The sequence below is a fragment of the Acipenser ruthenus genome, chromosome 2 (assembly GCF_902713425.1).
Source record: "Acipenser ruthenus chromosome 2, fAciRut3.2 maternal haplotype, whole genome shotgun sequence".
In the NCBI taxonomy this organism is placed as follows: Eukaryota; Metazoa; Chordata; class Actinopteri; order Acipenseriformes; family Acipenseridae; genus Acipenser; species Acipenser ruthenus.
Window position 1 is genome coordinate 98,515,548 of NC_081190.1, and position 16,473 is coordinate 98,532,020.

Here is a 16,473-nt window from a genome sequence, read left to right on the forward strand (position 1 = left end):
CGATTCTAGTCATCTGGGGTTTCTAAAAAATCAATGAATAAAAGACGATGATGCAGGTTAGCTGTGATCTCTGAACACGACAGGCTTTTCAGATTGGAGTTCATGCTTCACCGCCACCACAAGGTCTCCCCAGTAATTATATGATAAGCACTGCCCTGGACCTCTCTGTGGTGATTGATTGTGAGTGGCACCAAGGAATCCAGGGACAGCCAGATTGAAACTTCCATCTTAAATGACATTAATTACACTTCATTAAAGGGTTCCCAACACACCAATGTTCACACGATACGCACTACTTTACCTGCTCTGAATGTTACACAACCAGTGTTTAAACTAAAACGAGTAGGAAAGCACCGTGTGTAGCTCTCATTATTGCCGGTGAATGAATGCAACTTGATTGCCGGAACTTGGTAAGTCATCCTTTTATTTATCCTACTCAACAACACAGAGCTCCAGCAGCCAGAGACCAAGGGGAAAGTACAAGTGCTATTATATATATATATATATATATATATATATATATATATATATATATATATATATATATATATATATATATATATATATAACAAAATCTATACAGGTATATATTATTGTACAAGTGTTTTGAGAGATCTGGTGTTGAATAACTGTTTCATTTTCATTTATTCAAATCCAACAACAGATTGACTGGGCAAATCGCAGTGTTCCAGATTACTCTGCGTTGTTAAGCAGATGCAGAGCTTGATTTTAAGTAATTCTTGAAATTCAGCTGTTAAATATGGTATTTCAAATACTATTTTTCAAACCATACACTTGTTATATAAACGGCATGCTCCATGCACATTCATTGAGTGCTGTGGTTATTTCCCTCATGATGATAACCATAAACAACCAACATGAGCTTGTGGGTTTATTCTGCTATCGTCCTCATCAGTGGAATAACTACAGTACTGTATGGATTGGCCTAGGGCTGTTTTTCACAGTAAAAATAATGTTTATTTCACCACCTAAAAATTGGTATTTCAAGATATTTAACGATTTTAAACATATTTATTAAAGCAGAAAAAAATTGCGTTGTCACGTTAATGTATCATTTTGATCATATAGCTCTATGCTGTGTGTTCAATCATTTACCGGAAGCAAACTAAACCGTCTGCCAGGTTCCTAAATGCAGCATTGCCGGTAGTACGTCAATAAAGCAAACGTTTGCTGTATTTGTTTTTAAATGATTACAACATATGTATATTTACACTATTCTTTCAGAAATTGGAATTTTCACAGAAATCTCTCATAACTGAAAAATGACAGCCTTATCTATGAACATTTGTGGTGCATTCTCTATTAAATACAAATATGCATTAACTCATATGGAATAACATAGCAACTATAATAACTACATTTGTGTACTGTACCTGCATAGTTCACAATTTGTAATTACTGCTACTAAAAAATACATAGTATGTGTGAAAATAGTGGCTTCCTGATGCTTACCTGGTTGTGCCACTTGTGGGGGTGTGGAGCTTACATTCCAGTCTGGCTAGTGCTGTTCCTGCTGGCCTTTTCAAATTAATTTCATGTGCCTCATTAGTTGGACAGCATAGCAAAGCTGAGCCTTAACCTGAAAGGAACACCCCTCCCACACAAAACAGCGGGGTGTAGTTTTATCTACAGTACCAGAAACCTGCAGGGACCATGAAGGTGGGAAGTCAATGGGAGATAGAAAATTGATTGGAAAAGGCTAGTAAATATAACGTTTGAGCCAGGGAGTTCTGCTCAAGCAATGACCGTCATTGTTCCTCTTTCAACGGTTCGAAAAAGGGATAACACACAGTACAAATGTGGCAATTGATTATAAATTAGCAACAAAACAAAGCTCTTGTTTTGACCGCCTAAATAAAGCTGCTCAGGAAAGAAGGGGAATTCTCCTAATCCTGGTGCTCTTGATCGGAAGGGCTGGCAAATAGGTTTAAGGTTTAAGATTAACAATTTGGAAATGAATATATATATATATATATATATATATATATATATATATATATATATATATATATATATATATATATATAATATCCTTCTAAGCTTCTTGGATACTTTCCATTTGACGTATTAGAAAAGGTGACGGAAGCATCAAGGATTGCTTTAAGAATGACAAACTACAGTAGTATGCATGTACTTGTGACATTTTAAGTGGTGTTACTTTATAAAATTCAGTCTACTTCTGAAGTAGTTATTCCAAGAATTGGAATGCTTGAAATTAGTATTAGTTAAGCAATATTACCTATTAACCCGAGTGTGGCTGATTTTGATGCATGGCTGTTTTTATGTGAGCTATAGTCCTCCAGTCTCTTAATAACTTGTTCTAAAGAATGTATTTTTGTATGATAACTGGATAAGCAGTTCGCTAGATATATTCAATATAGACAGACAGTCGGATGGACTGACAGACAAACACTGCATACCCCACTATATATATATTGTGGTTATGATACGCCAGTGGTTGTAAAGCATATTGAACAATTCAGCTGTTAGGAGTAATTTCAGGACACAGAAGTTAAAACCAGTGCACACAGATACAGAGATCGATAAGCGTGCAATAAGTGAAAGATTACACATATTTGTATACAATTGAGAGTTTACCAGATTATAGTCCAATGCAATCTAAAACATCTATAGGAGGCTTGGAGTGCATGATGAAAGTTTGCTAAAGTCTGGTGCAAAATCAAGACAAGGATTGTGTTCAGATTGACACACAGAAGGACAGACAAAAGGACGCGATCGGCATTTAAGTGTCCCCATTTTTAGAATGAGGTCTCTCAAAAAAGAAGTGTTGACATCGTCAATAAGCATGGTAAATACTGTTTTAAGCAGAAACAAAAATAGAGAATGAAAGAGAGCACATATAATATTAAAGAGGGACATGTACAGTAGATTTGTCTCCTGTGCAGTGTCCAGGGTCCAAAGCAACACATTGCTGAAATCTGCTTTGTCCTGACAAATGAATTCAGTGCTTTGCATCGCATGAGGTCTGTGTAGTTTTAATGTAGTAATTAATCAGTCGCATAATTCTTGGGCCAACAAAATATTTTAGTATCTGGCAAATGTGAATGTTAATAGTGAATGAACAAGGAAATAATACATCATCATAAGCAATAAAAAACAAACAACAAAAAAAGAACATAATTAGCTGGAATAATTAGCTTCAGTACCGTATGCAAAAATGAGTCCAATATTGCTGTCATCATTAATTACATTTTCATAAGTCCCTGCTCAGCCAGTGCAGTCTGTTTGTTCCAAACCCCCGCCCGCTCCATTATCACTGTCACGGCATTGAGTGTGATGAATGCAGCTTTCATTTCAGTTTACAATGTTTTGGTGTCTTCAGCTTCCACTTTCAAGTTGCAAAGATGACATATAGAGCTAGCAGACTGAACACCCATTTGCCTTGTCATTTTTTATAACTTTATTAATGAATGTTTTGGAAAATCGGAATAGAGCGAGGGATAAGGGATTTGAGGCACTGAAACTGCAAAGAATATATGCACTCTTTCCTTGCTTATTAAAATCTTGTGTCTGATTAGGGGGGCAGCTATCTACTCGGTGATATACAATATACTGCAATAGTAGAGCTCTTTGCTTTCCTCCTGACGTTAAGAAGGGATCAGATGTAAAGGAAATCTATTTTATACCTTGCGCAATAAGTCACTCGAGTTCTTTACAGTGAGATTGTGTGCAGCTGAGAAAGGTTGTCTTGAGCAGCTGGAACTGTGTTGAGCCAGCCTCGCTTTTATATAAGCAACTCTGTGTTAAGATGCAGAGGATTAACTGCTATGCCAAAAAAAGAAAAGCCTGGCCAGGATCCAAGTGTAAAAGGAGTTGGGAGCAGTAATAAAAACAGGCAGTGGATAATCAGCTTGGCCCCCCAGCTGTGCCAGCTCTTGTGAGCACAATATTTTGGTTTATAAGATTATAACATGGACAGCTGTAAACCCTGTTGTTAGTCATTATTGTGATACATGTGTGCCGGTGGCATACAGGGCCTTGATTAGTTTCACTTGAGTGTAGTGCATCCAGTAGGTGTGGAAACCAATTCAAATTTTGTAACAAAAAGAGAACATATTTACTGTATTTGGGATGAATCCACTGAGCTTGTTTCCAAAGTTGTCCATCAATCCCTCTCCCCAGGACTTGGAAGGACTGGACTGTTTTGGGAGCAAAATAGCCACAGCAGGTATTTCAGCATTTATGTTTTGTTTCGTTTTGATTTTCTTTTTTTCTTCTACACTAGCAATTGCAACATGGCCTTGAGATATTTTGCTGTCAATAAAATAGACAGGACCTTGGGTTAATGGCTTCCCCGCAGTTTACTCCAAAAGGAAGAGCGACCCCTACAACACCACAAACAACATTTTCTGATGCAAGTGCAAAGGCAAGAGGAATACAATTATTTTAAGGGTTGTGTCGCTAGCCAACTAACGTTATTGTTACTTTCTTACTCATTTTATGTCAACATAAGATATTATCAGCCTATATGAATGAGAGGTGAAAGGCTAAGTATCCAAATTAGAGCTACTATTGACTCCTTATTTAGCTACAGTACATTGCACCTTCCTTGGGAACCCTGCTGACGATATCACTTGTGCCTTGCCAGTCTAAACCTATAATTGAACTTGAAATGTTTAGAGCTAGTTTCTTAGACCCTGCCTGATTAGCCTTACCTAAGATAACATTAGGTAGTCCAGGATTGGTGCTAATGGGCTGTCTGAAACCAGGCGTGTTTCGTTTGAGGCTGAATTTCAGGTTGCTTGTTTTTATGAACCACGATTTTTTAATGTGTTTTTTTATTCTCATGTCAAATGTACCATTGTGCAGTAGCTGAAACTTTTGCATTGTGTGTACAGCAGAGAAATTCTTCAGGACAGTGTTTCACCATTATTGTTGTTTTCTCCTTAATTTCGTTTCAGGATAACGTGTTAAACATCATAAACCAAATCATGGATGAATGTATTTCCAGTGACCGGGCGAATCGGGACTTTTGCGTGAAGTTCCCTGAAGAAATAAGACACGACAACCTGGCAGGGCAGCTCTGGTTTGGGGCGGAGGTACAGTACAATTCACTCATATTGTGAAGGTTTGCAGGTGTACAGAATGTAATTGGAGTTTTTGGTCACTCTCTCTACCATGTCATTGCTAGGCTGTTGTAAATGTACGTGCTTTGTTACTGGCATTGGATTTCATTTGTCAGAGATTAGCGTGTGGAAAAACTAATCCTGCGTTCAGCAGGTTGAGACTACACAGAATTTTGATAGAGCTGTACAATGCAACTGAAAACTAGTGAATGAACCTACTGTGTACTAGTGTCTGATTCCTTAAATTATGGTTGACAATTAAATTACTTTTTTGAACGTATGTTTAAAATGTTAATAGTGTGACTGCAGTAGATTATTTTAGGACGGGAGATTTGGCAATGTGCTCTAGACCATTCATAGACTATAAACGTTCCTGAACCTCACAGACACTTTCTCTGATTTATTGTGGTGGACAAGGCCTTTCTCGGTATTGTACTGTCTAGCGGCTTGGCATTGGTGCTTATCCTCCAGTCTTGTCTTCTGTTGACTTAATGATATCAGTTGCAAAGTGATCTTACTTCCTGGTACTTTAGCTTAACAGAGCTTACTTAGGTGGTCTCTTACAATTAATTATCCTTTTCAGTAAAAAACAGTGTTGGCAACATCACTCTACATCAGGCCCATGATAAGCAAACAGATCTCTGATTCCTCATTAATACCCATTGTTTTAATAGACAGGAAAAATAATTGCGTGTGAAAATCTCAAAATGCAGTCTTTAAGCATATTTCTTAAAATATAATTATCCTATTGCAATTGCACAAGCTGCACTCTTGTCTTCGGAAAGCTATATGCCTGGATAATTTGTATGGGACTTCCCTCCAATCCTTTTGAGCCCAAATGAATTAAGTTAGCCACCCAATTTTAGATAAGGGAAAAAAACCTAATCAGGTAACCAGCAAGGTGTATCATGGTTTCTCCTGCTGCTGTTGTATTGCACGTGCCCAGGAATGAAATCTCTGCACTTGGGAAACCAGATATTAGCTATACAAATTGATTTTAAACACCTTACCCTTGGGTTTCAGCAGTAAATCAATGGTGTGTTAAGGTCAGCCCTGTGTGTTGTGAGCCCCCTGCAAGAGTTTTTTTTTTTTTTTTTTTTTTTTTTTTTCTTTTTTCTTTCTCTTTTCTTCTTACTGTCACCAATAATGATTTCATCCACAAGGCACTGAAATATTTTCTATTACTGAGACACTTATGAGTTGGAGCTAATGGAGCAGAAAAAAAAAAAAAGAAATTACTTGTCTTCATATACCCTGCGATATACTTTTTTTTTTTATATATATATATATATATATATTAGTCTGAACACATTCAAAACTTGCAACATCAGCAGTAGCCCTGTGTTTTTTTCCCAGGAGTAAAGAGGATATATGCTGGTCATTATTAGAATAGGCAAGGGCTTAAACCCAGGGAAAATGAATACCAGTCATCACTGATCACTCAACATTCAAAATCGATGAGGATTGGAGGGCGGATCAGATCTTCTCAAGTCCCAAATTCCTAAAATTCTCTGCCTCTGAACCTGAACTAAATAAGAACAGGGTAAGCAGATCTCACCCTGCAGCTTGTAATTGCTGTAACTAATGTGTTGTGTGTTCTTGATGGTAAATCTTTGATTTTATCATAATGGAAAGGCCTCATTTCAAGGGTTTTCAGAGCTCAATACTAAGTTAGGTAACTAATTAATAAACTAATTACACAATCAAATGTTAATTACAGTATTCCAAACAGTTAAATAATAATCATGTACGAATACAGGAATGACTTTGCTTAAAAGCCACTTCAATCAATATACCGCTACACAATTAAGGCAACTTACAGTATTTACAGTCCTGATTTCTTCATATTGACCTTCAATATTAAGGTCATCCCTCTATTCAGTATAAAGGCCACTATCTTTTAACCTTACATTACCTCTGCAATGAGACCAACATGCTGTAAACTATCAACTATGCAAGAACACATTTAATTTAGAATACAAACAAAACCGATTAGAAACTAAAACAGTAAATTAGCAAGAAAATGGTTAAACTGCTCAGTGACAGTTACTCTACATAAATTGGCTAAACTTAAAACGTTTAAAGTAATGAAAATCATATGGTATTAATTTAATACAAGATATTAAGGCTACTTTTTGTTGGTCCCATGACTGCATTCAATACAGTACCTAGGGTTCCAGTATTACCATTTTTAAAGCCACAAAATAAAAATGATCCATATTTCTGTAATAAAGTATGTTCATCTGTATAGTATCAGAGATATGAGATGGTGGGCAGAACTGCCAATTATGTGCAGTCCTTAGTGGTGGTCATTGCTATAACATCATTCCAAACACAGTTCCAAAGACAAAGACTTCTCGTTAAAAGGTTTGTCTATGCGGTTACAAATAGATTACACTCTGTAACACAATTTTTGTTCCTGGGTAGTAAGCTATTATTCCCCACAAACTTTGCTTTTGTGACCAGGACAGTGATATTTTGAAATTTACCTATTTCCAATGAGAAAACGGGCGAATTTGTGTCTTTTCGTTCACATAAAGTCAGAAAAAAACAACATATGAATCCAAATTAACATGTATTTATACTAAAGTAATACAAAAATGACTACAAAAGATTTAAAAGCGAGTAGTTTTTCAAGATTTACGATTATACTGTAAATCACTTTCACGAATCAGCCCCCAAATGTAGTCTCCCATCATGTTCTCGTTATACTGTCCTTGGTAGCGGCGTTCAAAGTCCAGTAAATCCTGGTGGAAGCGCTCACCTTGCTCCTCCGAGTACGCTCCCATGTTCTCCTTGAATTTATCAAGATGAGCATCAAGGATATGGACTTTGAGGGACATCCTACAGCCCATTGTGCCGTAGTTCTTCACCAGAGTCTCAACCAGCTCCACATAGTTTTCGGCCTTGTGATTGCCCAGGAAGCCCCGAACCACTGCGACAAAGCTGTTCCAAGCCGCTTTCTCCTTACTAGTGAGCTTCTTGGGGAATTCATTGCACTCCAGGATCTTCTTTATCTGTGGTCCGACGAAGACACCGGCTTTGACCTTTGCCGACTCCTTATCTAGAGCTCTGACAAATTGTTTCATAAGGCCCAATTTGATGTGCAGTGGTGGCATCAGCACCTTCCGGGGGTCCACCAGTGGCTCCCACTTGACGTTGTTCCTCCCCACAGAGAACTCGGTCCGCTGTGGCCAGTCCCGCCTGTGGTAGTGCGCCTTGGTGTCCCTGCTGTCCCAAAGGCAAAGATAGCAGGGAAACTTGGTAAAACCGCCTTGGAGACCCATCAGGAATGTCACCATTTTTAAGTCTCCTATGACCTTGATGCCATCTCAGAAAAATGCAGATATGTATCCACTTAGGCAGCTGGAACTAAACTGAACTGGTGGGCTTAAGGCCCTTGTATTTATACTACTATTTATATTACTGGAAAGTTCTAGAAGTTACTCCAAGTTTACTCAGCACTGAATCTATCTGGAATGTTCTGGAAAATAGGTAAATTTCAAAATATCACTGTCCTGGTCACAAAAGCAAAGTTTGTGGGGAATAATAGCCATTTTCTATACTTTTGAGGCATAAGCAATTAGGAAATAACACTTACTACCCAGGAACAAAAAAAAAAAAAAAAAATTGTTACACGGTGTTATTAATTCCAAACTGTTTCAACACAAACTAGCGCTGACAATATTAGATATTACCTGGGTCAATTGATCAACTGTTTGACTACATGTCTTTGTCAGTGTTTAATGTGTGTTGTCATCTTGACTTTATGGATGAACTACAATTCGGGCAGCAGTGTGGAGTAGTGGTTAGGGCTCTGGACTCTTGACCGGAGGGTCGTGGGTTCAGTCCCAGGTGGGGGACACTGCTGCTGTACCCTTGAGCAAGGTACTTTACCTATATTGCTCCAGTAGAAACCCAACTGTATAAATGGGAAATTGTATGTAAACAAATATGTAATTGTATTGTAAACGAGCTGCACTCTCTGCGGTTCGTTGCCCCTTTAAAAGCACAGACCCAGGACACAGAAATTGATTTTTCAAGTGCTGGCGCGCTATTTTTAATAAACAAAACAAACGAAAACCAAAATAAACACTTAACTCCTTCGGAGCGCTAACTACACAGTTATGCAGGTCCCTGACTAGTTCGCAGGACGGGTAAGCCGTTTACCTGGCATAACACACAGTTTTATCCCGGCACTTACTTTTCTATTGACTGCTCGGAAACAGAGCAACCAGCTGTCTCCTTCTACTCAGCAGTCTAGAGCAGACTGACTGCTTCCCTTTTATACCCTGTATCTGGCTCTAATTGTTTTAATAATTGCCAGGTACAGGTGATAATTAAACAAAACAATAAAACAATTAAATTAAACAAAAGCAATTACCTTGGCAGGGAGACTTTAACTCCGTCCCTGCCATAAAACAAAACATTTTTATATTGCAGGCCCCCCTGTCCTGCTACATCCGTTACAGTATGTAAAAATAATATGATATCTTTTAACAATTGTAAGTCGCCCTGGATAAGGGTGTCTGCTAAGAAATAAATAATAATAATAATAATTCAAAATTCCAGTACCTGAGCTCTGGATGCCTCAGCTACAACCTTACACCTACATTAGTTCACAGTTGGCATTAACGTTCACAGCTTGGTGTCTCTTATCTGATGTGTTTTTCCTTGTACAGTGTTTAGCTGCTGGCTCGATCATCATGAACCGGGAGATCGAGAGCATGGCGATGCGGCCCCTGGCCAAGGACCTGACGCGCAGCCTGGAGGAGGTGAGGAACACCATGCGAGACCAGTCCCTGCGCGACCTCAACCTCCACACCGACAAGATGAAGGAGTCACTGCGCCACTTTGACAGCCTCTTCGCAGAGTTCGAGCTCTGGTGAGCGCAACGAGGACCTCCAGACTACAAGTGTCACATTTATATATATTGTGCATACAGTACATATCCACATTTCACAAGTGCTAATAGTAATTGAAGCACTTTGCATTGAAAATCTAGGAGATGTCAATGCTCTTGGGGTGCATGTAATTGAAAAGTTTAATTACGTATACTATATGAAATGCAGTATTTCTGCCTTCAATTACACAAACAAGGGATAAATGGGATGAGTAAATATAAACCAGGATTTTAGCTGCTGAACAACTCAAATGCTCCTTTGGTTCCCCATGGAGCTTAATTCTATTATCATCCAATTATTGATATGAACACAATAGATTAAAACCTTGCTCCAGCATTACATCAGGGGGATTTTCACTTTCATAGCATGATTAAAGCAGATGAAAGGTTTGGCAATGTTAATCTGCAGTGGCACTCCTGAGATTGCAGTGATGATGTGAGCCTTCATTGTGGCAGCTCCCCCAGAGAAGCACATCTTTGAAAGCTAAACATTTTACCTCAAAGCTTTGTCTGGGCGAGTAAAGTCGGCACTCCGCTTGGAAAAAAGGCATTCACTATGTTGAGACGCAAAGACTTTGATCTGTTAAGACCCAACTTGACAGAGTTCAAAGACCCATCAGCTACGAAGAACCGGATGAGCTTCGCACATTTTCTTATGTTCTTCCTTGTTCTTTCAAAGATCCTCATGACTAAACAGTACACTGTCAAGAGATATACAGAGGTGCCCAAAAGTATTGACACACTCCTATGTTTTCAGTACAAATATTGTGTCCTTAGTATTATTACAGCTAAGGAAATATCAATATGTGTGTTCTACATATGAAAATTCTTCTCAGCACTAATCACTTTCAAGTGAAGAACTATTGTAAAAAAAACAGATGAATGTGAAATTATTAAAAGATTTAGTTTCACGTCTTGCCAAACTGGTATGATGTCTCAGGACATTCCAAACTGGTATGATGTCACAGACAGCTAGTTTCTGGTTGATGTCACCAGAGAAACTCAATAAACAATCAGCACCATGGATTTTCAGAATGTTAATACATGACATCATAACAACGTAGTGTTGCTTTCAATGAATTATTGACACACAGTTAGAAAAGCATAGGCAAGCACACGGGAAAGCACCAGCTCTGTCAGTGTCCTTGTGTAGAATGAGGTTGAACAGAATGTCTGGGGGTGAACCTTCTTTTATCTTTAACACACCAATGATAGCGTTTCTAACATTGATTTTGCCCATATTCTTAGTTATGTGTCAGCAATGGTACCTGTAAAGACACCTAAAGAATACTACGTTCAACAAGAAGTGATAGTGCTCTTCTGTGAAACAGTGGACAGGTGAGTCCATGTGGTATCATCTTCTTAAAGAACACATTTCGCATTATTGCTTTGGACCATTAGGTCACAAAGTTTTGTAGCTGTTTTAAAATGTGTGTTAACTTCAGTGCCGTAACATCATAAACATTGTGATTTATGTTTTGGTGATTTGTACAAGTGTCTTTATAATCCTTGTTAGATATCATACTTTATACCGTTGTAAATCTTGTATGTTGACCAGTATAGCTTGTCATGCTATACTTTTTAGGCTGAGCATGTTCATACAGTTGCGGTGAAACCTAGTGTCTTGCCAATCCATGGATATAGTTCCTATGAATGGAATGAAATTACATCTCCTAGCGAATCATGTCATCATTTGCCATGGTTGTCTGAGCCAATCAGTGCGGTGTCATACACTTATGTTTCTCTGCATAGGTGCTTTACCAGAACCAAAAATGGAAACTCATACTGCAAATTACTCAGCTTGGATTTATTTGAGAACAAAATTAGAGAGTTGAGCAAATTAATGTTGAGCAAATTAATCTGGTTCCCATATAATTAATAAAAAGTTGTTTAAACAACTCTAAAACCTGATAGAAATACAGCAACCAAAACTCAAAAACATGTTGTATAACATTTATTTTTCACTGTAATGACACCTGATGCCTATGCTATTGAAGGCTCAAAGAAACCACTTGTCTGGTTGTGGTGAAACTGTGGGAGGCATGTGTGGTATTTCTGACCAGGGAAACCACTGAAGGGTGTGCAATCAAATCAATATGTCTTCAGTTTCCGTTCTGTTATTGATTTATGCACAGCATTGTCAATGAAAATACATCAACACACCACCAGGAATGTTACAAAACAAGCAAGCAACACCTTCAGTGGTCCTCGCTTGTAACACTTATTTTCCTTGACAGAAATGGTACAATTTAAACTGGAGTAAAAAACTTGATAAATAGACGGCTCGTTTCGTGCGACTTCTCCATTGCACTCCCAGTGAAATCTTCTTCTATTTTAATAGGGCACTAAAGCTTGGATACCTCACACAAGACATGATTGATGACTATGAGCCAGCACTAATGTTTACAATTCCAAGACTAGCCATTGTATGGTAAGTACAACAGTTTGGTATGAGTCTAACCCGGAATAAATATAATAGTATTTCCAGAACTCTCAACAATACTGTCAGCCCTCAACAATAAAAACAAGTTATTTTGGTTGAAGTTGATCATATACATTTTCAGCTTTAATGGGGTTGGTGTCAACATTAACCACTGTTTTCATTTGATGTTCAAGATTTATGCTTATTTTTGAAAGTTGGACAAAAAAAAAGAAAAATTGAAATACAGTGCCTGTATTAAAATCTCTGCTCTGTATGCAGAATCAGCTTTGGGAATTGCCAGCATCCACCTACAGTGTGATTTTGGCACTAACCAGTATCTGTCTGATTCTGTTCCAGCGGGCTGGTAGTTTACTCTGATGGACCACTGAACCTGGATCGCAAGCCTGAGGACATGTCCGAGCTCTTCAGGCCGTTCCGCACCTTACTCAGAAAGATCAGGTAGGAGCTTCTGCAGGACCCTGTTTTATTAAACACTGTATACAAAACAGCAGAGCCCTGCTGATTTTAAAGTCCTGAGTTTAAACTAAAATAAATACATCAGCATAATTTAAAATTAGTTCGAATAGTAGAGGTCTTACTGTTCTGTACTGTAAAAAGGTGAGGGGTGTGCGCCGAGAAGTTGTCATAGATATTCACCTTTTAATTCTTCTATATGTAGCTTCAACAGTATTATTCTTTTAGAATCTGCAATCTAATTCATTGTGAATCATGGAGAATCCATGGAGGAGAATAATGTTTTTAATATATCCTGGCTGGCCCACTCCCAGTGGATTTAATCCAGAGTGATGGAGCATTAGGTTCAGTTATTCATGTCCCAAGACTGTGTGTTGTGTGCTTTTCAGACCAATCCATCTGCTCTGCCTAATGTTCATCCCTAATGTTGAGCTGAAAGTGAAATTGTTTTTTATTGCATTTCCACAAAACACACTAAACTTATAGGACTGTTTTGAAGGGATGTTTTGTTAAGGACTTTTTATTTTTTTATTTATTTTTTATCTCAACCAAATTATTTTTTTATCACTTTTGCAGATATTTTTCAACTGTTTTGACAAGATTAGAAGTTTATTCTCAGTTTTCAAATAACTGTTTAACCTAAGAAAATATTAATAAACACTCTTTAAAACCATCCCTAAAACAGGCATTGAATAGGGCCCAGTGTAACAAGGGGAATCACAATTGGCAATACAATCTATGGCAACTTAAAAATCTAACTAGTTATTCATAAGGCTGCCACTTTTTAAACTTGTAAACGCCTCAGTTTAGTTTACTTGTAATACACATTTAGAAAATCCATAAACTATGAATTAACATTACGCAGCAGACTAGTAAATGTGAAGCAATATCTTATATCCAAGTCAAATGACAATACATTCATTTAATACAAGTGTGTTTTTTTTCTTGACAAGGTCCCACCCATTGTTTAACAGTGCAGTTCATGTAGCTTTACTGCAATAAAGTATGTGAACATGGTAGCCTTAGTCAGTCATTTGGGGGAGAGACTTCTGTTGACTATTCAAATCAAGCATCTACTGTATAAAGACGTGGGCTATTACGAGCGTCACAGTGCATATATTGCTAATTCTAAGTGTAATGGTAGACACTTGGTAAACTATGTTACGAATGTTTTATTGTATTATTCAGGGACTTGCTGCAGACCTTGTCGAAAGAGGAGCTCTTCACACTGGAGCGCAACCTGTGCATCTCACAGGACGGGGAGTTCCCAGTGGTGCAGGCCCTTCCCGAGGCGATGGTGCCACCTCCTCCTCCTCCCCATCTCCTTCCAGTCCCCCCCACCAGTGCCGCGAGCCCCTCTGACCCTGAGGAACCACCTGCCTCTCCCAGCGCAGGGGGGCATGACAGGGGAACAGGGGACCAGCTGCTGTTGGGGAAGGCAGAGAAAATGGAGGCCGAGCTGGCCTGCTCCATGCAGTACGACGAACAGGAGCTAGAGCAACTCAACATGATGGTGCACAGAGTGGGCGATGAGATGTCCTGCTTGCTCTCCCCGCCCAGCCTGTTCCAGTCCCCCGCGCACCGAGGGGGGAGCAGCGGCAACTCTAGCACCGAGGCTTCGCCAGGGAGGAGGCCGCTCGCCCGGACAAACAACAACAACGACGAAGAGGAAGAGGACCGCGTCTTCTTCATGGATGATTTAGAAGGGGCCGGAGAAGCCCTGGCCGGGATGGATGGCAACTCCTCCTCTTGTGTCCACTGTCCTCAGCGGGACACCAGAAAACTTCCTCTTCAGGTCCAGAGAGAAGCTGACACAGCAGTGGTACAGAATGGTTTGCCAGGGGCCTCCCTGGTGGAGGCAGCCCTGAGACTAAACAAAATAAGTAACACCAAAGCACAGCGACAGCCACCAATTCCACCAGCAGCAGCAGGTGCCGACAGCCAGAGCGTTGCACACCATCCCTTGGAAGGGCCTGAGGACCTCAATGGCTGGGAGACAGGCACTGAGGACGTGGAAACCGCAGAGATGATTGCCCACAGGACTGGTGGGATGAAATTATCTGCCACCGTCATATTCAACCCCAAATCCCCGACCCTGTCCGATCTGACTGTGGAGGCTGCTGCAGATAAGCTCCTTCTGCTGTCCCCTGCTTCTCATGAGGAACCCCAATCGGAACTTCCCTTTGAGGGGCCTCACAAGCTAAGTGGCTTGGCGGCTACGAACTGTCTGATCAATTCCTGTGTGTGTTGTGGGAGCTGTGAGGACAGCCGCGAGGATGGCATGGAAGCTTCGGGGGACAAGGGCAAGAGGATGGCATCCGCCATGGTTATAGGCAGTTTAGTTGTAAACAAGGAAATGGATCCTCTAGATAGTAAACTGGACTGCACATCGCCCATACAGGAGGAGGTGAAAAACGAGCAAAAGAGCCCAAAGTGCGTCAAGTGCCTGGCACAAACCTCAGGGACACAGGCGATGACTGAGTGTGTCCTGCAGGGGGATACGGAGGCCTGTAGCCACCAGAGACGGATCGAGAGACGGAGGCAGCCCAGTGGGGGAAAGGAAAGGGCAGCAGAGCTGAATGACAGGACAGCGAGTGACAGAGAGGCAGAGGAAGATGTCAATAAGAAGTCCAGATCGAGGTGAGAGGATGTTTTCTGCCATTTTTGGTGCAAGTAGTTTAGTGTTAGAAATTTCAAGGACATTTGGAGGCATTTGGGTCTTGTGGTTTGTATCAGGTGTTTTTGAGTCTCCCAACTCAACTACAAAGCTGAGCTGTTCAACTAGCTGAAACACATTTGCAAGTTAAGTTTGGAGATACTGTACTTGCATTTTCACAGTAACTTTATTGATTAAAGAGAGTTATGTGACATTTCTAAATGTACAATACTACAATGTTCTTACACAGACTTGAAATTTTTGTATTTTATTTTTGTGTATATATAGGTTTTACACTACAAGCCAAGAAAAATAGTGTAAATCACTTCCGTATTCGTCTACAAACTCTGTCAAGTATTACAAGTTGCTCACTCTGATCTATAGTGAGGCATCTGCAGGGCTGTCTCATGTACCGGAACTTTTGTGTCGTGGAGGCACAGATTAATTTTCTCTTATATTAGGCTTGAATTGAATACCTGCAGCTATGGCCAAAAGTTTTGCAGCACCTTGAATTTTAGGATTGAGACATAATAAAAAAACTACATGAACATACTTTTAAATCTTTTATTTAATATCATGTAATAAAAATTTTAAAAAAGTGCAAATTGATGTTGCAAAGTCTACTGGAAGCCAAAATAGTTTTTTTTTTGTTCAGCAAATTTCGTTCATTCTGTAGGGTGATGCAAAGCTTTTGGCAATGGCTGTAGATCCTGTAGCTGTGCAGCACCATCAGTGGTCCTGGCAGTATCCATACGAAACGTTCAACGTGCTGTTACTTGGAGCACGGTTTGTACAGCTAATGAGAGCAATAACTAGGTGACAAGCATTTAAATGTGTTGCAGAATGTACTTGCACAAGGACTGTGTATTACCAGATAGCAGTTGAGATATTCAGGAGAAGAAGGGTTCAA

The 16,473-nt window shown here is 39.5% G+C and overlaps 1 protein-coding gene across 4 annotated transcripts in view; it reads left to right on the forward strand.

Annotated features, from left to right (window-relative positions):
• The window catches only part of LOC117409479 (lateral signaling target protein 2 homolog), a 140,794-nt gene that overhangs the window by 100,693 nt on the left and 23,628 nt on the right, over positions 1–16,473 (forward strand). For all 4 annotated transcript variants that reach the window (XM_034015601.3, XM_034918911.2, XM_034015598.3 and 1 more), the window contains 6 exons: positions 4,944–5,081; positions 9,791–9,993; positions 11,260–11,349; positions 12,353–12,442; positions 12,791–12,892; positions 14,096–15,547. In XM_034015601.3, coding sequence (XP_033871492.2) covers positions 4,944–5,081; positions 9,791–9,993; positions 11,260–11,349; positions 12,353–12,442; positions 12,791–12,892; positions 14,096–15,547 — 2,075 coding nt within the window. The remainder of the gene's footprint in view (positions 1–4,943; positions 5,082–9,790; positions 9,994–11,259; positions 11,350–12,352; positions 12,443–12,790; positions 12,893–14,095; positions 15,548–16,473) is intronic.